Here is a 22,388-nt window from a genome sequence, read left to right on the forward strand (position 1 = left end):
CGTCCCCTGATGATATGGAATAAAATCTGACTGCAGGTCCCTCCATATTAAGCTCACCTAAATGACTTTGTGTGTGTGTGTGTGTGTGTGTGTGTGTGTGTGTGTGTGTGTGTGTGTGTGTGTGTGTGTGTGTGTGTGTGTGTGTGTGTGTTGCCACCACCTACTCACTCCAAAAAGTGCTGCAGGCAAAGTATTGTGTGCACACTGGACTGCATGTTGTGAGTCTGACCCCTACAGGCTGTCGGAGGTACTTGCGCTCGCACACAGGCAAGATCCCTATTAAGATTCACAAGCAGATAAACTGTTTAATCAGCCTTGATTTGATTATCATATGTTAAAATTATGGAGCATCCGAGAGTGAACAGTCGGACTTCTGTGACTCGGGGGCTCGCAGTCACGTTGCTCTTGTTTACTCATGTGTTTAAACAAGTCGACAGGACCCGGAGGTGAATTAGATTGGCTCCCCCCCTGTTGGCTCACACTCCTGTGTTTTTGGCTCGGCTGCCCCCCAGCAGCCACGCTCTGCTAATTGCATTCACAGGCAGTGGTTTGCATCTGGACCCGCTGCATGCATACGGAAAATGCGGTGTTGACTCGGAACGTGCCGCACTCAGCAATTAAATTGCAAAGCTTTTCATCACTTTTTTTTTTTTTTTCTAAGGCGGAGTTGGTGAGCTGTGTTAGTTTGCAACACGCTCACGACATCAAGACAAAGCTCTTGTCTCCAGATGATGTTTGCTGATATCTGAGATGTGATGCGCCGCTGTTGAATAAATACAGTAACGTGAGGCACTGCGTTTCGTCATGTCGTCCTTTTGTTGTTTGGCGCAGCAGACCCTTCTGCCTTCTGCCTTTGACTCGCATAACTCACAATGATGAACAGAGCGGTTGTTGATCTCCATTTGTTTATTTTATTTTTTTTATCTGTGTGTGTTTTGTCTCAGAATGCAACTACGGCTACTACCTCTTTGAGCAGGGCTGCGTAGAGGTGTGTCCAGCAGGCTTCTCCGAGGGCTCCCAGCCCCTCAACTACACAGTGGGCAACTCCATAGCACCAACCTCCGTCCGGGCCTGCCTGCCCTGCCCGGCGCCCTGCCTGACCTGCAGCAGCCTCAGCCCCCACGCCTGCCTGTCCTGCCCGCACCACAGCTCCCTGGACCCCATATCCGGCACGTGCTTGCACACCACCCAGTACATGCGCGAGTCGCCCGGCGGCTTCATGGTGGGCCAGGCGGACCAGGAGCTGGACCCCCAGTTGACCTCGCGGCTCCCCATCACCATCGCCGTGCTCAGCTGCATGGCCATCATCGCCACCTTCGCCGGCGTCTTCCTGCTGCTGCAGATGCGCTCTGGCGCCGTCATCAAGCTGCCCTCGCTGGAGGGCGGCGCCGGCCTCGGCGGCAGCTTCAGCCTGGGGGGCAACCGCGTGGTGTCGTACAGGGGCATTCCGACAGTGTGGGGCGACGACGAGGCGAACACGGACTCGGAGAACGACGACTTTGACGTCCACAATGAGAGGACTGCCTTTATCAAAACACAAAGTGCTCTTTAATGCCCCCCACCCACGTCATCCCTTCCTCTCCCTTCAACTGTCTTGATGATTCAGGGCTGCGGCAACTGTCCCTTCAGTCTTCTCCACTTTCTCTCTCATCCTTTTGTTTTTTGCTCTCCCTCTGGCAGCGGCGGTGGCGGTGGTGGTGGGGGTGGTGGGGTTCATTTGGACGTCTTGCTTCGGGATCTCTTTCCGCCACTCTGCTGTGGCAGTCCTGATTAGAAGCCGCTGTCCTCAGTTCACACTTGATCGCTTTTTCTATTAAACTGGCTCTTTCCCTCCTCCCTGCCCTCAATCAAGTCACTGTCCGCGCCCGCCGAGTCCCCCGACCCCTCGGCAGTGGCTCCTTCATTGTTACAGTAAACAAATAACGATTCTTTAATTCTCTCCTCCTTCTCTTTCCAGCAGTCTTAGTGCAGTAGCCAGAAGAGATTGTCCAGAAGCAGTGTGTGTGTGTATTTGCTTGGTAGTGTGTGTGTGTGTGTGAGAGAGAGAGAGTGTGCATAGAGGTAAACGTCTGATGAGAAATGTAATGCCCTTTGTGTCGAGAGGGCCAAAGCTGGTCCCATTATAAATTAGAAGTCTAAAGGAATCTGTTTGATGGGGACATAAATCACATCCCGAAACATTGGCTGTCTCCGCCGCCTCGGTTAGTGACATCATCCATTAGCTGCACAGAAGATCCCGCCGCCTTTTCGCATTTTATAAACCGCATTTAAAAAGTACTTGAGTCAGATTTATGGGAAAAAAAAAAAAAAAAAAAGTCAAAGGAATCCAGTTACTGACTGGTGGCCTGGAAAACAGCAGACCAGACCAACAAACTGGCTGTCTGTCTGGAGTTTAGAGCAACGCCACAATTTTCATTGTGAAAAAATCAGTCCGCTTCATGAAATTGTGAGTCCTGTTCCTATTGACGTGAACATAATGTGCTGAAGTCATTTTTCATCTCTCGCCGTGAATCTGACAAAGCTTCTCTGTGGGATTCAACCGCCTCATTATTTACATTGTTTTGAACTCCAGAGTCGCACAGACGTGCAACGGCAGTTCCCTTTCTTGGAAGAAGGTAAAACGAGAGTAATATTTGAACAACCACTCTGAGATGAGTCGATTGATTTGTTCTGAGACGGAGTCACATGCAAGGTTTTGATTTTGGTTTCATCGCCGGGTTGACAAGACGAGCAGCCGAGGTGCCGGAGGCCCGGAACAATATGAGGCGTCTGCAACCTTCCTAATCCACCTGACAGGTGTTGAGCTGCCACTGATTGATTACAGAGGCAGTGATAACACGTTCCCCGTGTTTATCGCAGCGCATTGACGCCTCGAATCAGAAGAACCGAAGTTTGCGTGTGCGTGCGTGCGTGAAAATAGGCTCATCTGCGCTGAGTGAAGCTTCCTCCTCTGTCTCTGCTCTTTCTCTCAAATCCTGAACGCTGTTTAAAAATCTCATCAGTGTCTCTCTCTCAGCCCTCCAGTCTGAATCTCATCTGAATTTCAGATGATGTCGTCTGAGCTATTGCCAATTAATGATATTCTGGTAGAAACCGCAGCAGCTATTTATTCAAAGAGATTTTAATCACACATCTAGGCTAGTTTTGAAGTGATTCCCCGCTCCACCCCAGGCTGGCTATTATCACAAATACGCTTCTCCTGATTTAATCCAGAATAGCCTTTGTGAATCCATTGATCTCTCTTCTACTGTGATTTTTTTTTCACCCCCCCGCCCCCCTACCCCCACCCTCCCCCTCTGATTCCAGTTCAAAAACAGCTTGCTGAAAGAGGTTGTCATGGTGATGACATGCATACAAAACTGCAGCTGCTCATCCATTTATCTACCTCTCATATCATTCAGCAAGGGTTCATACACTGGTAATGGAGCTGTTAAATGCTAATAGAAGTCAAATTACAAGTAGGTTATAGAAATGGGGATACCCGGGTCGGAATCAGAGAGACAAAGGTTTGCAAATCGGAAACTGTAAAGCTGCTGTAATTTCTGGTCTCCTGAACATCTTCCCTTTAACAAAATGTATTGGCTTTAGGACGGGCACTTAATTAGAATGTTTATCCGGCTTCTCAAACCGTCACTGAGATTAAGAAATGGTAGATTTGCCCATTGATTTTTTGTTTTTTTTTGTTTTCTTTTGTTCTTTGTTTCCACCACCGAAATCATGTCACACTTTGTTTCCCCATTAGCGGCGAGGGAGGACCTTGTTTATTCTTAAGTTATGTCCCCGACAATCTGTTTCCCTGTTGCAGCGGTGAGAAGATGCACAAGCACACAGAACAAATCCATTTTAATTAAGCCCTTTGTATCGGAAAGCCTTCATAGGAGGTGCAGTTTATGAATATGCAGCGGGGAAATTAATGTGCTGGATGTGATTTGATTCTAAACCGCGCTCCAAGACAATGAATTGAAAGTATTTGGGTTTAGTGGCGCCTTCCTTTTTTTCCCAAAAGCGCGGAGGGAGATTGGAATGTGCGCCCGCAACGCTGCGCTGAGCCGGGAAGCTTCGTTTATCTCCGATGGCCTGTGCAGGTGTTCCACATTTGGCTTATCGAGGCAGGTTCAGCCCGGAAGCGTTAAACTGGATTGGAAACTAAATTCAGAGTGCGGATTAGAGAGAGAGGGGGGGGGGGTTTCCCTGTGAAAGAGAGAAAGCCAGCGTGACGAGCGTGTCTTGCATCACCTACATGGTGTACATTAGTGCCTACTGCAAGTCAAGGATTCATTAGCCCTCGTTAAGGGAGGCCGCACATTTATAAATGTAGGAGGTTCGGCCTCAGATTCAAGTCACAGGGGCTTATTGACAGCTCCCCCGCCTGGCAACAACAACTAACGGGCTAATGCGGCACCAGAAGTGCTCCTGTGAACCCCGGACGCTCGGCTATTTGCGTTTTCTCACCAAGCTGTACTGTACAGCTCTGAATTCGTCTCGTCTCTCGTGCACCTGCCCTCACAGTGCTGCTCCCCCGCTGCGACCTCCCCGTGGCTTCCTCGTAGCGCCCACTCGCATTCGCACGCGCGCGATTGTGCAAAGTCGCAGCGGCATCAGAACTGAAAACCGCTCGCAGACGAACAGTGGGGGGGGGGGGGGGCGGGAGGTTTCGTGAAGGCGAGCGTTGGAACGTTTATCCTGATTACAGCAGCATTAAGTCACTAAGTCACTTCAAAGCGCGGGGAGCTGCTGAAAAGCCCATCAGCAGCTGTCTCTCTCATTTTCAACTCGGCAATGCGATCGACACTAAAATAAAGTGAGGAGGTTTTTTGTTGTTATAAGGAGGCAACGCCAGCATTAAAGTGTGGAGCCTGTTCATGCAGAAAATAGTCTTGGGGGCAGGGAGAGGGCTGCTAGTTGTTTCTTCGTAGCGGTAACTCTGAAGGGAAGGAAAAAATAATGTGCCCATGGGAATAATGGAGGCTTTTTATTTATACAGCAGATTAATTTAACAAGAATCTCGGTGTTGCTTCAGTCCTGCCTTAGGATGTAGTCTGGGGTAATCACAATGAAGTCGGTAGGAGCAATATCTTTGGCATAACCAAAGACAATCATTTAAATGCTGTCTGTTTAGTGTTTGGAAGCGGAGCCGCTTCCAGCTCGTCCCGGACCATCGACCTCTCCACCAGCGCGCGTTCCCTCCACGTCACTCGGGTCATCTCTCTGCCTTTGTTTCATTTCGGAGACGTGCAGCCGCGCTCTGCGCGCTCAGCATCTGCGGAGGGGAGGAGCTAGAATGTATCCCATCGTCACAATCTCAAGGGCTGAATCAGGTCTGCGCGCGTGTCCGTGTCTGTGTGTGTGTGTGTGCGCGCGCGTGGCGGCGGCGGCGCGCACACGAGCTTGTTGAAGTACAAATGAAACACTTTGTGACGGGAGGCGGCGGGGGGACGGTTCTCCTCCCGCCGCCTCTGTAAGGCCTGTGGCTGCACACAGTACCTTAAAGATTCTGTTTGAGAATGACTATCTTCAAATGGGACATAACACTAAAATAAGGCCTATTTTTGTACTATATGAATGGTGCAGTGTAATTCTTGTAATTTAAAGATTTTTTGCTCTGGTTTTTTTCTCTTTTTATTTAATTGATGTCAATTAAAGATTCTACTAAAAAAAAATAAAGATCTATGCAAATTTGAATGCGTTTTTATTTACTTGCATGGAAATTGGTCATGTTTGTTTGGAAGGAATAAAAACTGTCTTTTTACTTAAAAATATTTATTCTACTGTATTTATTAAGTAAAAGCAAAAAAAGACAAATGATCATAAATATGATTGATTGCAGGGAAGATTTCCGACTGTAAATAACTTTTTTTTTTAAAACTATAATAATATCCTTCTTTGTTTGAAATAGAGATGCATAAAATCTGCCTCTTGGAAAAAATTGCAGAAAAGATAAATCTGAAAAAAAAACGATAAAGCAAGTATCCTGCGGTGGAAAGAAGATGACGAGGTATCAAAATGAAAAAGGATTGCAGGAGTTTTTCCCCTCTAATCTCACATAATTGCTACAAATAGCCCAGTCAGTATCGCGCCTCACAGTAGTTTAAAAACATTACCCTTTCAGCTCCAAGAAACCATTTGGTTCACATCGTTATAAATCCTTCTTTGCATCTAATTTGACACTTTTCCATTTTGAATATGCAACTGGTAACAGAGTCGCACATTTACACTTGAACAGTGGAGCAAGTTATCGGGTATTTAAAGGCGTCTCAAAGCAAAACTACTGCTTTTAACAATTTTATGGTGTAAAATTAAGATTAGATTGCATCATGTCACCATTAGCTGACATACTGTGGGAACCAGTCAGTCTACCTGCCAGGATCCATAAAGAAACAAAAGAATACTGAAGATATGTTGTGAATATCGAAAGGCAGAAGTTTCTACCTTCCATACAGCATGGCAGTACTAAGTCAGTGATAAAGTTAGCCTTGGACTCTCTTTTCTTTTCTTTTTTTATACTGAAAACCAGCTTTTCGGTTGTTTGCTAACTTTCTGTTCCGCTGTCAGCCAGCAGAGGGAACGGTGTGTTTTCCTGCAGCAACACCGCTTTGTTTGAGCCACAACCTGCTAAACAATCATCAAGGTTACATAAGAAGGCAACTTGCTCGACTATGTCAACAAGGGACGCGCAACATCAGAAGGATTAACTTGTCTGTCTGCATGACACAAAGGTTCTGGAGTTCAACTGAATGCTTCCATCCCTGCAGCAGCTGACAGCTGGCAGCTCTTGCAGAAATGTCATCACGCGGGTTTGTCACACACTTCAGGTGTTCACCTCCTGCGGCTAAAGACTTGTCAAGCACTGCGAGCTTGTTCTGACGTCCCCGTCACATGTTTCCCACTAGAGTTCGTGATCCTTTTCAGAAATCTTTCCTCGGGTGTCGCCAACTTAAAGCCGCTCGACTGCAGGAACCGCACTGACTCCAGCAGATAAACATTTAACGGGGAATGGTTGCATTATTGGTACTGCAGGGCCTTAGTGGCAACTCATTACAAATTAAAACCCCATTATAATTCCAAATGACAAAGAGGAAATAACTTTAAAAAAAATAAATAAATAATGATAAATAAATGCTGAAAAAATTGACACTGGTAATTACTATAATTTGAACTATATTTACTGTAATTCAAATATTGCATACACATTAAAAAAAAAAATCCATGTTTGACAGACAGACTGACTGATGGCCTGCAGTTCCCAGAGGGCCACCCTCAGGTTCAGGCACTGAAGTAAAATACGATTTCTACAGTAAGTATTACCTGTTATTTGTTTGTCTTTTTTTTTTTATCTCCCTGACATAAATTTATGTTTTATTTGGTCAGTTTTATGAGTTTTCATATACTATTCCACTATACACAGATTGAAGCGCTCACTCCAGCCCTCCTCCACACTGTGCAAAAAGTGTGAGCTGCACCCTATTGTTTTTGTCTCATCTCCTCCACATTGTGTGCAACGAGTGTATTTCATAATGTATTGCCGGCTAATGTAATTAAGCAAATGAGTTTGCAGCGGGGAGGTTGCGCTCGGCAGCTACCCAGTCGTTAACGCAAGCTTTTTGTGTGAGGCGCGTTTCAAACTGCGGTCAAAGAAAAAAGTGAAAATCTATTAGTTGTTTTTTTTTTGTTTTTTTACCACCAACCCCCTCCTCACTCCTCTTGTTCTTTCCACGGTAATAAGAAGAGAGGCTGCTGCTGCTGAACTTATGACTAGTGGTGCAGTTGTTGAAACTCCGAAACGAAACCACATTTTAAAAGAGTTGCAGCAAATGTGTGAAAGCAGAGCGGTGTATTCTTGCCTGACCACATGTGAGACATGTTTAGAGTCCTGAGGCTCTCCATCCCTCAGCTCTCGTGTTGCTTTTATGTTTTTCCTTTCCTTTCATGCGATTCGCGTACCAACTGCATTGCAGCTTTAATGAACAAAGTGGGCTGAACGGAAAATGACACTTGCACTGGCCAACCACATTCAAACAGGAAGTTCTAGATCTGCAACATTTAAAAAAAACAAAGTGATCACTCGAATGGAAATGAAACCTCACTGCGGCCAAAGTCGACAGTTACTGCTGGTCACAAGCAGCTGCCTGCGCTGCGTCTGGCTCAGACAGCTCCTGTTATGGTGAGGAGGGCAGCGTAGAAGTTGAGCGATGGGTTTCGGCGAAGACCTGTGGTGCCCTCAGGCGCACGCGGCCGTCGTGAGGCTGCTGGACTCGGAGCTTCACCTGATGGAGGTCATGAAGAAGTGGATGGGTCAGCGGGCCAAGAGCGAGCGGGAATTCTCGGCGCAGCTGCACCACATGACGAGCATCGTGGAGAAGATGGAGCGCTCCCAGCACGGCGCAGGGCCCGACTACATCAGCCAGCTCAACAAGGTGAGGGGCTCAACGTCCACAGCACCGCAGCCACTTCAGAACGAGAAAGCTGGAAGTGCACAAGAACGCAAAAGGTGTTGAAAACAGAGCCGACCTTGAAAAGGCAATAGAGACATTTGTGACAAAGATGTAAAGACAATATAGAATTGTTCTTATGGAAGGGCCAAGCCAAAATGTTACATTTAAGAAGTTGATGACAACAATTTGGAGCAACACACGCGGTTTAGATTTTGAGCAACAACTATAGAAAACATCAGCTGAACATTCACACTGCTACTACTGGCTTGCACTTACCTTCCCTGTATCTGTTTGTAGTTATGGTTTCTTATTGTGTTATTACATTTTCATTTTAAAGTAGTAGATGAGGACAACCGGACGTCTTTTTCGTCAACGTCATGCCAGACATTGACACATTTTCACAGCCTTTGACGAAGGTTCCCTTTGGAATCAGGAAAAGATGCACATGCGGCAGGCGCCAGCTAATTAAAAGCAAAGTGTTTCGCTGATTCGCTGGGAAGCTAAAAGCTCACATTTCTCTGTGCACCGCCTACAAGTCGTGGGGAGTGCTGGTCTCGCAGACGGACGTCCTCAGTCAGCTGATGAAGAAGAGCGCCGAGGACCTGCTGGCCGGCCCCATCAGCAAGCTGACGCTGCTCATCAGGGACAAGCAGCAGCTCCGCAAAACCTACACTGACCAGTGGAACCTGCTCAAGCAGGAGCTCAACAAGGTCGGTGACTGACGGCCGCTCATGCAACGCACCATCTAGGGAACGCTGAGACTTGCAGGCCGCTGTTTGGCTCTGCTTCCATAAAAACGTCTGAAGGCTTTTGAGGCCGTAGGAGCTTCATTTGTTGCACACATTTAAACTAAACAAAACAAAAACGCACATGCTCAATAACACACAAATACGGAACTACAGTAAGAATTACATAATTTATCTTTTTGCGTGAAATCACTCTGAGGTATTAGTCATGCGAACATGAGTCACATTCATCGGCAGAGAGACGCTGTTTAGCTATCAGCTCATTAGTTGCATATTTGCCCGAGCAGCGTTGTAACGCGACTATTCCATTTCAGTCGGCAGTAAAGTTCAAATTCCGTCACTGTGGCTACCATTTCCATTTTTAACATCACACTAACTTAAAAACAAGACTGCTTCGCTCGGCGAAGTGACGCGCGCGCGCACACACACACACACTTCTCACAAGCCCCTCTTACGAAGGTGCACCGCAGGCACAGGTTTAAAAATAAACAGCAAATAAGGTGAGCTTTGAGGGGGAAGGGGTTTGTGCAAATGCAAGGTGACGCAAACTGGGTGTTGGCAGCTCCAAGCTACGGTTTCAACGCCCAGTCGATCACAGTCTAGTCTAGTCCGTCTTGGCTCCACTTTAACTCGCAGCTCATTTCTGCAAGCAATGCGCTTTCCAGGTCTGACGCCTGCGAGTGGCCAAATAGAGAGTCAAACCAGGTAGAGCCTTAAGTAGCTCACCCGGCTCCGCTGCTCTGGGTTCAGGTCATTTCCTCTTGGTTATACTCTCATGTTTCAAGTTCCTCTTTGGACAGACAGGCACAGTGTGCCCACCATGTTTATCATTTAAACATGTTCCCCCGAAAAAAAATTTAATAAAGTAAAAATTAACTCTAAAGTAAAGTGCCTTAAACAGTATATATACAATTTGTGTGCATGTGTGTGTGTGTGTGTGTGCATTGCCGCTTAAGGTGACCCACATTGAGCTGGAGAAGCAGAAGGGCTGTTACCACCAGGCTGTGAAAGATGTCGCTCAAACGAAGAGGAAGTACCATGAAGCTTTGAAAGGTGAGAAACTTCTCTTTACAGGTTTCACACTATTGCAGCAGCAGTGTGTGTGTGTGTGTGTGTGTGTGTGTGTGTGTGTGCGCGCGTGCGCGTGCGTGTGCGTGTGCGCGTGCGCGTGTGCGTGTGCGTGCGTGCGTGCGTGCGTGCGTGTACGCACTATATTGACTCATCATAACATGATCACCTCCCCCTGGTCTGGCGGTGCAGATAAAGAGCGGGACAAGGCTAAAGAGCGCTACACCAAGGCCGCAATGAAGCTCTACAGCGTGCACAACGACTACGTTCTGTCCGTGCGAGCGGCTCAGGTCTACCACGAGCACCACTACAACCACATCCAGCCAGCCCTGTTCACCACACTGCAGGACCTGCAGCAGGAGATGGTTCTCATACTGTAAGAGAACACGCTCCCCCTCGAGACTGTCTCGCACTGACTTGCTGCTTCAGACTTTGCTTTAGAATGCCCTTGGAAAGTGTTTTGTCTTTTATAGCGTTCAGCGATGCAGTGAGTCAGTGTGGATATTCTGCAAGTCTCTCCATTCAAGAGTACATTACGTTAATTATACAACACTTTACCCTGCGATTGGGGTGCATTTGAGCACCCATTAAGGCAGCTTACACTGTTAAATGCAGGAACCATTAAAAGTAGTCCAATTCTAACATGGTCATCTTTACTCAATATGGATATAAAACGGTCTGTACAGGTATTGTATTGACAATGGCAGGAGGGATAGGGTTGGCCCAACCCCATTCATTTCAATAGGGAAACTTCAAACAGATGTAACTCCTCAACGGTACGTCCTAGAGCCTTGGAAACTCGATCATAATTTGGCCCTTCTGAACACGCCAGTCCAACCAATGTCGCTCTACAACCTTCTGTTCCGGAGATGCAGAAAATTTCCGGCCATATCTCCATAATCAGAAAAGTCACACATTCTTGGTGGTGGTCCCATTGAAAAAAAAAAAAGAACAGAAAAAAAAGAGTTAGTCTACCAAGACTATGGGTTTAGGCCCATTCAATTATTTCTTCCTGTACCTAACCCTAACCCCAAATGTGCCATCATAATTAATACATATATAAAATAAAGGCCATGTTTCATACTGTGGCTGTGTGAAACATGGCTTTTGTTCAGTTCTACGCAATTGAAACAAAAGCATTGTTTCACTTGATCCCAGCTAAGGAAAGGTGGCTGATATAGCAGGTGGCCAGACATCCACTCCACAAGGCAACAGTTACAAAGATGTTCCTGTCAAATAGCCGTGTTACTCTGTTGTTTTCCCATTTGCACCATCTGGACCAAGGCAGGAGATCCTGCAGGAGTATTTCGACATCTGCTCTTTCCTGCAACATGAAGTGGTGAAGCTCCACAGGGAGATGTCTTCTGCCCTGACGGCCATCGACCCTCAGACAGAGTACGAGAGCTTCATCAACCAGAACAGGTAGTGTGAGGCAGGACCTTTCGCTCAGCTCTGGCATTATCCGAGCAGATAAACGTGGCACTGAGGTGGTGTCATTGTGTCTTTGGAGGTCTGTCGGAGAGATCTCTGCCTGTGCAGGCTTTGACGTCTGTGTCCTGGAAAACACGGAGCAGCTGAGTTCAGGAGAGATCGAACTGAACGACCTCACATTTGAGACAATCCAACACAAGTGAGAGCGCATTACTCAATTTCAACCTTAAGAGCTCAATTTCTCCACTTCAGCCTTTAAAGTACAGCTTCCTTTTTGATGTCTACTTTCTAATCTCCTGCTCCCCCTTGGCGTGGCTCATCATTTTATTTATTTATTTTTCTTATAACTTCTGGCATCATTTCCTGTTCTGTCTTCTCCTCTCAGGCTGACCTCGCTAGAGGAGGAGCTGCTGAACCTGGCTCGGACTATGGGCCACCAGCAGTCGTCATTGGAGCAGCTGGAGCTGGAGCTGGAGGCTGAACAGGAAGGTGTCAAAAAGGGCCAAAGGTGAGCAGACTGCAAATTTGAGCCAGACTCAATGACGCTCTGATGCTGTGTTAAGATACAATAGCAGCAAATTTAGTGGACAAATTTATTAGGCCCACCCCTGTGGGTAACTCTGTCCACTGGGCATGCTCAGTACAGCCTTGGCCGGGAGGCAGCTAATATGCAGCTCTGTCTCAGGGGGCTTTAAGCGCTGTATAATTTATAATACAGGGCAATGCTGGGAGTTATGAAGCCCAAACCCCTCATTTGTTTTGGCTGATGAGGCTGTCGGAAGGTGCTCAGGGTTCACGCTCCTGCGGGAGTGGCCAAAGCGTTAATGAGCTCCCGGCGGACCACAGGAAACAGCGCGTTCATTGGCCAAAAAAGTTGACACCTTTAAAGGGCAGCTGAGTAGCACATATGGTGTCGGCGGTGTCAACAAGGGGAGCGAAGGTTGTGCTGCCCTTTGGTTTGGATTTTGAAGGACTGCTTTGCAAACCAACAGTGACAGTTGACCTCTTGCACGACAAAGAAGCAGGACTGAGCATGTGCAGGTGGCTCCTTTAAAGGCCCCATGCTCCACCAAATTCACCTGACCAATGTTTTCTAACAATAACTTTTGTCCACGTTAGTGACAATCCCCACAGTCAGCAGAGCATTCAAGAAAGAATTAGTTTTGGCTGTAAACAGAGGGCTAAATATCTTGGTTTCTGGTGATCTACAGTCTTCAAATAACAGAAAAAAGATGTATAAGGATTATGATAGTGAAACAGAATTACAGCCATGTTTCACAGTAAAAGTCAACAGTAAAAGTTGAGAGTAAAAGTCCACAAGACTGTACTTGTTTTACTCATCAGGCCTTGTTGCCCCTGAAAAACTATTTTTATATTGATAGATGTTCAGGCGAGAAGATCAATACTTCTTTACCTTCAGGTAAAATGCAATTCAGCTCAGAGTCCATGAGCAGAAACTGGTTAGTAGAAGTGCAAACATCTAACGGAGGAAATTAAAGCAGCAGCTCAATTTAATTTGGCGATTTCATTGAGTTATGGGCAATGTTCATTTTAAATTGGAGGGTATGCACAGGTTAAGGTTACAGCCATACGAGCGTTCCTTTAATTTTAGCTGATCCAAGTTTTTATTAGCTCTGAGGCTCTGAGCTTCTCCCTTTATAATGGCCTAATACACCTTTAGCACAGTCCGAGGTTATTACAGCTCTAGACTGGTTAAGATCCTCACAAAAGCTGACAAAGCTGCTGTTATTGACTACATCAGCCAATGGGATGCATTTATCTATTTCCATTTATTTACACCTACGGACTGCTTATTGGCATCCGTGCCATGTGTTTCCATCAATTTCATTGTTTTATTGATTCATTCCGCCCTGCCCACGCAAAATCAATTTCCCACTCTCGCCAACTTTGCGCAGGGTCTACCAGTTCAGCAAGAGGCATGCGATGGAGGAGTGCCGACAGCAGGTGGCTCAGTCTCAGGGCATGAAGGCCAGGCTGGAGGTTCAAAGGCTTCTCCTGAAGGAGAAGCTGGAGCAGCTGGGCAGCACGGAGCCGCCGTCTGGACTCAAGCTGGACGCAGATGCCGACTTCATCTCGTCCAACGCGAGCAATGTATGTTGTCTCTGGCAGCCTGCAGCTGTGTGCGTCCTTTTATAGCTCCTGTCGTGATCTGAGAAATCCCTCAGCCAGGTTGGAAAAAAAAAAAAAGATCTGTACACCTGAGGAACATGTTCTGAGGATGGGAATGGACTCGCTGGAGTTCTTGCATTGGCAACCGAGCGAATCAACAAATTTAAAAGGATTTCGTCATTCTTGCAAGCATGAATATGAACTGAAAAATGCTGTGGCTGATATCATGGCAGTATTATGTTGTGAACTAACCCCGTTTCAAGAGAAATGGGTGAGGTTTGGTTGGTGCCACTCTACACAGACTCTCTTACGCTTTCTTCACCTAAACAATAGGGGGCGAGAGGGTGAAATGGAAAACGTTTTCCAGTCGACGGGTCACTTTTTATTCTCACTGTTTTGTCCTTTGCCTTAAATGCAACACCTTTTTTTCCACACAACAAGCGATTTATCTTATTTAGGCCATTTATCTTGTTTTGGCCAGAGTGTCAGAGGGTAAAAGTGTGTCTGCTTTCTCTGAGTCGGCCTGCCGCTTAAGGCGTCACTGCACATTCTAAAGTCAGCAAAAACAAAAACAAAAAAAAAAGGAAGAGCTGCACACCGCTTGGTGGGTTCTCTACATTCATCACTTTTTTAGTTGAAGACAAGGGGGCAGCTATTACACAGCTGGGGTCAAAGTGGACTGTGTTAGGACTGTGTTAGCAAGCTTGGAAAGTGGAGACACTTTCTGCTGTTTAGCTCTCAGCTCTGCGGAGTACCGGCAGTTTGCCCACACGATCCATGCAGAATGAACCTGAAGTCTGTCCACCATCACCATCACCATCACCACTTTTCAAGGAACCCAAAGCACTTTACATTGAACCCATTATTCATTCACACCACACTCACACTGGTGGTGGTAAGCTCTATGTGTAGCCACAGCTGCCCTGGGGCAGACTGGCAAAAGCGTGGCAGCCAATCTGCCCCTTCGACCACCACCCAACATCCACTGACATTCATACGAGTCAATGAGGATTTGCCCAAGGACAAATCGACAGATTGAGATGGAGCGGGATTCGAACTGCCAACCTTTTGATCATTGGCTCTACCTCCTGAGCTACAGTCACTCACTGCTTTCCCTCTCCTCGTGCCTCCAGGTGTTTCCGCCTCTGGAACAGCAGGATTGGTACCACGGTGCCATTCCCAGACTGGAGGTGCAGCAGCTGCTGAAGGACAGCGGGGACTTCCTGGTGAGGAAGAGTCAAGACAAACCAGGTTACGTGCTCTCCGTGCAGTGGGACGAAGCCTGCAAGCATTTCCTCATCCAGAACGTAGATGTAAGGCAGTGTGTGAAAACCGAGAGAAAACATTGTCGGGGTTTAGGGGAAGGGGGCGGAGGGTCTCTCCTGCTCTGACTGTTTTTTCCTATGTGCCAGTAGAATCTGTACCGTCTGGATGGCGAGAGCTTCCAGAGTGTCCCGCTGCTGATCCAACATCTCCTGTCGTCACAGCAACACATCACCAAGAAGTCTGACATAGTGCTGATGAGGCCTGTGGTGAAGGTACACGCACACACGCACACTTGCAAAACACATTCTGCATTTTACCTCACTAGTGAAGTTGTTTCAGCCAACTGCTGCAAAGAAAAACTGCTTTTTTCTGCGTTATTGTGCTGAAACCAACCATTTGTATTTTGTTTGACCTCCTACATAAGAAGTTGAGCTGATTATCCTAGTAAGGCCAGTGCAAACTTTTTGTTTTTTAATGCAAGGCTTATTACACCCTGGCCCTGAGAGCTAGAAGCCATCTTTCCTTGCTAGCTAGTGCATGACAGCAATATTCATAATTAAGTATACTGTTCCGTCTTGGGCTGGAAGCATCAGCACCATTGTTTACATAGGCACATTTTAGCAAGATATATATTTATTTTTTTACCCGTAACAGCAAATTATTTTATCTAATTTCAAATTCAGAGATGCTAGCTTGGTCTCTTTCATGTGCATGTTAGCATCGAGGCATTCAAAGTGACCGTGAAGCAGCGGGAACAAGTGAGGGCAGTTTAGGAAGTGGAGAACATTGACTTGTGAAATGGGAGGTTGTGTAAAGCTTTTTCCATCAGTGTGATCACATCATGTTGCTGTAGCTGGTGAGAAAACCATGCTGCCTTCATTTAGCTTTTTTAAGCCCGTCTCACTTGAAACTTTAATTCTGTTTCTATTAGGACAAGTGGGTCCTGTCTCATGACGACATCATCCTGGGACACTTCATTGGACGGGTATTGACTCCTATATTTGTCACTTTAACAAAACAGCAAATACAAAAATTTAAGTTTTAAATTAGATTAAATCCTTCTTGATTTAAAAAAAAAAAAAAACGAAATAAAAAAAACAAACGTATCTGTGTTCTGAATAGGTCCGTCAATATCTCCTCCGATGCTTCACAGTCTATGCCCCCAGCTTTATCTAAAATTGCTCTCAGCTCTATGTTGCGCAATCTGCAGAGTGGAAAATTGCAGTAGCTGTAACCACAACCGATTGTGTTGTTGTTGTTGTTCCCCTGACACACACGCAGGGCAACTTTGGAGAAGTGTACAACGGCCGTTTACGGCACAGTAACACCGCTGTAGCTGTGAAGACCTGTAAGGAGAACCTGGCACCTGAGCAGAAGAATAAGTTCCTGATGGAAGCCAGGTAGCACACACACACATACACATACACACACACACACACACACGCACGCCAGCGCAAGCATTGAACACAGACACACACAAACTACGGTCCGCTGTACAGGATTTTGAAGCAGTACAATCATCCCAACATCGTGAAGCTGATTGGCGTGTGCACCCAGAGGCAGCCCATCTACATCATCATGGAGCTCATAGAGGGTGAGTGTTGATTGTTTTGCATTGACCGTTGGGCCCTTCATCATGATATATATTAACACGTGTGTGTGTGTGTGTGTGTGTGTGTGTGTGGTTGTGTGTGTGTGTGTGTGTGTGTGTGTGTGTGTGTGTGTGTGTGTGTGTGTGGTTGTGTGTGTGTGTGGTTGTGTGTGTGGTTGTGTGTGTGTGTGTGTGTGTGTGTGTGTGTGTGTGGTTGTGTGTGTGTGTGTGTGTGGTTGTGTGGATATTTACCTATTCCCCAAGGTGGTGATTTTCTCTCCTTCTTGCGCCACGAGGGCCACAGCCTGACGGCCAAGATGTTAGTCAAGATGACAGAGAATGTGGCGTCAGGCATGGAGTACCTGGAGAGCAAAAAGTGCATCCACAGGTCGGTCCCACGGCGGCTAAATACATCTTCTCCGCGGATCCAACTCGTGACTCCTTACATTTTTTTTTTTTAAAGAAGGTATTTAGATGTGCCCTGTTTCGCAGTGGGTGGGTATTTTGTCCTTTCTGAGCGGAAAGTGAAAAATTTGAGTTCCTGAAATCATGATGAAAAGAAGAGGAGTCTGTTTTGCACAGGAGGAGGTTTGGATTTTTCTTAATGTCACAGTTAAAATGATAAAGTGAGATAAACGCCAAAGCCCTGGAGGGGACAACAACAACTGATTGGCGTAAACAGCTGGGAAGACACTGAACGCTGCAGTATTAATAAGAAGCCGTCGAGAAGAAGTGAGATCAGGAAGGATGAGCTTGTTGAAAAAATAAAACCTGCGAGAGAAAGTGACCATTTTTTTCTCTCTCCTCAGTTTTTACCTTTTATAACTGCCTTAACTTTCCATCCCCCCCAAAAATAGTACAAATCTTTTGCTTTTCTTTACTCTGAACTTGTTCTGCCAAAATACAAACGCGCCCTCTCACAGACTCCTGCTGACTTGCACTCACATCGCTCCTACCTGTCAACATGGTGTGCGCGCAATGGAGGAAAAAAATGAGGACGAATGGTAACCGTCACTAAACTGATGTTGTGGTTGTGGTTTTGTTGCAGCCATTGTTGCAGGGAGGAAGGTTTGGCTCAAGGCTGTGGCCACATTCAACAGTATACCGAGGCCACGGAAGTGTGCACTGTGCCAGGGGACACATTAAGAAATTCAAAATCATCAACAATTATAACTCACAGGGAAAACCAAGAGTTGGGAGGAAACGATTGGCCTCAGCAGGATGGAGCGCTCTGCACTCTGCAGCTGAAACGTCTGTATCATCTGCCAGATGGCAGTGGGACGGACGTGTCGTGGTGGGGGTTTTCACAGTGCATAGTTACTGACACGTTTAAACATCTCGCTGCAGAGTTTCCCCGCCCTCAAACCTTAAAAATGAGAACCCCTGGCCTTCTTTGCCGCGGTGAGATTTTAAAGTCAACTCTAAAGGAGGAGAAGGGATGCAAGCGGAAAGGTGCTTTAATGTGTGTGTGGATGGAACTGGCCTCAGCTGCAATCGTAGCAACACGGTCGCTGGGGAGAGCTTCTGAGGGCTGCAGATGAACGGCTGCAAACATCAAATGTGCTGCACAAGCCGGGGAGGGAAAAGAAATCTTCTAATTCAAAAGGATTCGTGAGACGAGCAACCTAAAAAGCTGTGATCCAGAGATCAGAGCAAACACACGGAGCCTGTACTCAGTCTTGAGACTGTGTTAAAACCAATCAATAAAATATGCATATATATATATATAAAAAAAACGATGGATACATAGATGGATAGATAAAAAAAAAAAAATCTCGGTTTTTCAGTGTAATTATTTCTGTTTTTCGTGTTATTTTTTCCCCACCCTATTTTCCCGACAATGCTCTCTAAATGGAAGTAGTACCAGTGTCTTAAACCCATGTCACAATAGAATTTGATTAAACTGAACAAGCTGGCCATGTTTGCTTCCATTATATCTAGCGCTCAATGAAAGAATGGATGTGATTGTTTCCGATGCTATCTGAAGTCGGGAAATGGTGCGGGGGGAATTTGCACGAAAAACAGGGCTGGAAAGAAATGGCACGAAAACCAGACATAATTACACTGAAAAAGATTTTTATTTTTTAATTTGCCAAGTGAATGAAATTATGTGCAGCGTTGTTGCGAAATCGTTTTTCGGTGTAAGTGGTTTCGGTGCTTTAGGGCAAGATACACATAGAGGACGGGGTTGCACAGAGAGCCGAAGTTGCGACAGCAGACACATGACAACGCTCACTTCTCCCAGCAGCGGCGGGTCAGTGGCGCCTACTAGCGGCTGCTTGGCGGCTGGTGTCCGCTCCTCTTCACGCCCCTCTCTCGGTCTTGTTTCGCCACAGGGACCTCGCGGCCAGGAACTGCCTGGTTGCAGACAACAACGTGGTAAAGATCAGTGACTTTGGGATGTCCCGTCAGGGGGATGACGGTATCTACTCCACGAGGGGAGGTCCCAGACAGATCCCCGTCAAATGGACGGCCCCCGAAGCCCTGAACTACGGTTGGAGACAACTGCACCCTGCACTCACACAACAGTACACGTGTTCCTCCGATCTCTCCGCCAGCGAGAAATAATCTAAAGTCACTCGTGTGTGTGTGTGTGTGTGTGTGTGTGTGTGTGTGTGTGTGTGTGTGTGTGTGTGTGTGTGTGTGTGTGTGTTTTCCTCCGTGTGTTTGCTGCCCTCTGCTGTTGGCTTCAGGTCAGTATACCACAAAAAGTGACGTCTGGAGCTTTGGTATTTTGTTGTGGGAGTCCTTCTCGATGGGGATGGCGCCCTACACCAGCATGACAAACCAGCAGGCACGTGACGAGATGGAGAAAGGTGAACATTCGCACGTGTGGCCGTATACCCCCCCCCCCCCCTTCATGAGCTTTGTGTTAGTATTGGCTCACTGAGGAAGATACTTGTCGTGTGTGTGTGTGTGTGTGTGTGTGTGTGTGTGTGTGTGTGTGTGTGTGTGTGTGTGTGTGTGTGTGTGTGTGTGTGTGTGTGTGTGTTTGTGTGTTTTAGGATATCGTATGCCTCCTCCAACCCAGTGTCCCTCGGACGTCGCCAGTATAATGAACAGCTGCTGGCAGTACGAGCCCAGCAACAGACCGTCTTTCAAGAAACTTCGCGCGGAGCTCAGTGCCATACACAACAACATCACTTGACACAAGAGAGAGTGTGTGGGGTTTTGTTTCCTTCTTGGCCTTTGTGTGACAAGTCCTCTTTGGAGAGCACATGGCACAAGACTTTCTGTCTGGACATTTTACCAGAACTTCACTTGAACCTGAAAGAATCCACCATGTGAATGCTGGTGTCATTTTCGAGATTAATATCATGTCACCTGATGTTTAGGGCACAAACGAAACAGGTGCTAGTGCTTGTATTACATTGTCTTCAGGGTTGTTGTTTTTTTTTTTGTTTTTATTTTGGACAGACAATCTGTGCAAAGTTTGCTTCTTTCTTTCTTTCTTTCTTTTTTAACTGTTTGTCTTGTTTTGTACACATTGCACCTCTGCAAACACAACCTGCATTGTGCTACAGCTGCACCTGTCAAACATGAAGCTGATGTGATCAGAGAGAGAAATAATATTGTTGTTTTGAACTAACATGAGGAAAAGGTTTGAATCACATCTCTGTGTGGTGTGCTGTGCTGGCCAGCGCTGCCACCTCAGTTTTGGTTTTGACAGTGAACTCTTGAATTATGCGTCTCGGTACACCACTCATAAGTATGAACAGGAGCTTAATTAACGTACCTTGTTCCAGGAAAAGTGGTGTGTGAAAAGTGGAATTTTGTAACAATAAAGCGTTAATGGGAAGTGGAGTGAATTAAATGAAGCCAGGAGTGAAAAGACGATATCTCACTCAGCCATCACATCCCTTCATCTGCTCAGTGGAACTGAGTAAAGATAACATCTCTTAAAGAAGCTCACAAATCATCATTAACAGCTTCATTTTGTCTCTTTCAGTGCGTGAGTGAATGTTTGAGCGAGTCTGCCATAGGAGATGAATGCCTTCACAGTACGGTTGGAATCCCTGGCCACTTTTACCCGCGTGAAAGAAATGAAGAGGGGGAAAAAAAAATGTTTTGAACACATATTTTGTGACTTTGACATCTTTATGAGTCACGGCAAATGTGCAACTTGTGTAAGAGCAACTAGTGAGCTCAGGACAGAAAATGTCAACGAATGCAAAATAGGTTTGAAGTCTGAAAAGTTTGAGGCATTGCAGAGAATCCCATGCAGCTGCTGTTTACAGCTGAACAACAACTTTACATCTCTAAGTAAACACAACGCACGCCTCTTCTATTGCAAACTAAATGCCCGTTTAATGTCAACTTGATGTTTCTAATGCTGGAGTGTGCGAAACCATCTTTGACAAAGACAACACTTTGTGAGACAACCACTCTCTGTGACTCACTCTGATTATATAACAGATTTCCAGGAAACATGCAAGTCAAGGCAGCCAACTCAACACCAATTACAGATAAAAGAGAAAGGAATAATGTGTTTCTCTCGGTGAGCTTCCTTTGGATTTCCCTCAAGGGCAAACTCACACCTGAGTTCAGAGCTTCACCTCCCCAAACAATAAAACTGTCCTATTACGCTGAAAGTGGACATGTCAGTCCAGGAAACGTGGATCACTGAGCGGCTGCTTAATAGGCTCTCAATAGCCACGTCGTCGAGCCACTTTGAAAGCAATTGGAAACCCGTTACACAATTGTTTGAGGGCGTGTTCACATTTCTCAACCCTTCAGCATGGGGCAACGCCTTTGTCCTCGCTGCACAATTCTGGCAAATGTTCTGTTGCGTGGCTGCAGCCAGGGACTGCTCTGTAGAAGCTGCCTCCAAGTCATCACTGACAAATCTACTTTTTCTTCAGCCAAAATTCTTCATGAAGCTGCCTGTGACATCCTGCTGGATTCATGCCAAATGAAAGTGCACTGAAGTTTGGTTTGTACTTTTGTATGTGTCCTTAAGCAGTAGGAATTCTTCACATATTATCAGGAAATGGTTGATTTCTATGCTCAAAATTTTAACATATACTGTGTATTTATATTACACATATATATATAATACAATGGTACAGTTTCCTGACGGTTCAGTATGCATCAGGGTTTAATAATTAAAAGCACAGATGTAATCAAACCGCAAATCTTTATTTGTTTTTTTATGTGCACTTTCAGATCAGATCAAATTAAACAAACATAAAATGCCCCAAATTAAATATAAAGTTTACGATTATCCAATAAAAATTATGAAAATTTGAACCGGTAGAAGCCAATAACGTAGCAACGGCCAATAACGTCATAAATTTGTCTGGTTATTACATTATTGGACTGCTTAAAAAAGCAGTTTTGGGGTTCCTCATGTGCTAGGAGCCCTTAAATTTGACATGAACCTGCAAGCGGTCCCATGTCTCTAGGACAAAGTTGACCACTGACCCCATAGACTTGCATGGCATTAGGGTTAGCGGTAAGGCTGGAATTAGGGTTAGGGTTTTGGGGTTCCTCATGGGCTAAAAGAGCCAAATTTGACGTTGGTGTTTCCTGAGGGATCCTGATGAAGCAGCAAGTGGCCCCATGTCTCTCGGACAAAGTTAACCTTTTACCCCATAGATTTGCATGGCGTTAGGGTTAGGGTTAAGGTTGGAATTAGTGGTAGGGTTAGGGGGTCTCTCTCTCTCCCTCTCTCTCTCCCTCACACACACACACACACACACACACACACACACACACACACAC

The 22,388-nt window shown here is 46.1% G+C and overlaps 2 protein-coding genes across 5 annotated transcripts in view; both read left to right on the forward strand.

The window, feature by feature from the left end:
- furina (furin (paired basic amino acid cleaving enzyme) a) overlaps window positions 1–5,682 on the forward strand; it is a 70,138-nt gene extending 64,456 nt beyond the window's left edge. For all 3 annotated transcript variants that reach the window (XM_076023023.1, XM_076023005.1, XM_076023015.1), the window contains one exon: window positions 945–5,682. In XM_076023023.1, the coding sequence (XP_075879138.1) occupies window positions 945–1,552 (608 nt within the window). In that variant the 3' untranslated portion in view covers window positions 1,553–5,682. The remainder of the gene's footprint in view (window positions 1–944) is intronic.
- A 2,386-nt stretch (window positions 5,683–8,068) lies between these two features.
- On the forward strand, window positions 8,069–20,463 carry fes (FES proto-oncogene, tyrosine kinase). Of its 2 annotated transcripts, XM_076023080.1 has the most exons (17): window positions 8,074–8,414; window positions 8,969–9,142; window positions 10,135–10,231; window positions 10,439–10,622; window positions 11,531–11,668; window positions 11,757–11,876; window positions 12,063–12,185; window positions 13,594–13,789; window positions 14,941–15,120; window positions 15,223–15,345; window positions 16,005–16,058; window positions 16,355–16,473; window positions 16,573–16,667; window positions 16,929–17,052; window positions 19,001–19,158; window positions 19,358–19,480; window positions 19,670–20,463. In XM_076023080.1, the coding sequence occupies exons 1-17, from the start codon at window positions 8,190–8,192 to the stop codon at window positions 19,810–19,812; spliced, it is 2,376 nt and encodes a 791-aa protein (XP_075879195.1). In that variant the 5' UTR covers window positions 8,074–8,189; the 3' UTR covers window positions 19,813–20,463. The 2 variants fall into 2 exon arrangements, with proteins under 2 accessions (XP_075879187.1, XP_075879195.1); XM_076023072.1 differs by lacking the exons at window positions 19,001–19,158; window positions 19,358–19,480; window positions 19,670–20,463 and adding an exon at window positions 17,713–18,383 and having other exon boundaries at window positions 8,069–8,414.
- Window positions 20,464–22,388: the final 1,925 nt, after the last annotated feature.

Source organism: Nelusetta ayraudi, unplaced genomic scaffold, assembly GCF_046127955.1.
Source record: "Nelusetta ayraudi isolate G7.1 ecotype Tasmania unplaced genomic scaffold, CSIRO-AGI_Nayr_v1 ptg000002l, whole genome shotgun sequence".
NCBI classification, from domain to species: Eukaryota; Metazoa; Chordata; class Actinopteri; order Tetraodontiformes; family Monacanthidae; genus Nelusetta; species Nelusetta ayraudi.

Bases quoted from the DNA above. Each gene is read 5' to 3' on its own strand.
- fes (XM_076023072.1), top strand. From the start codon at position 8,190: ATGGGTTTCGGCGAAGACCTGTGGTGCCCTCAGGCGCACGCGGCCGTC. The intron at 10,623-11,530 runs GTAAGAGAACAC...ATCTGGACCAAG, and splicing joins CAGGAGATGGTTCTCATACT to GCAGGAGATCCTGCAGGAGT. The intron at 15,346-16,004 runs GTACACGCACAC...TGTTTCTATTAG, and splicing joins TGATGAGGCCTGTGGTGAAG to GACAAGTGGGTCCTGTCTCA.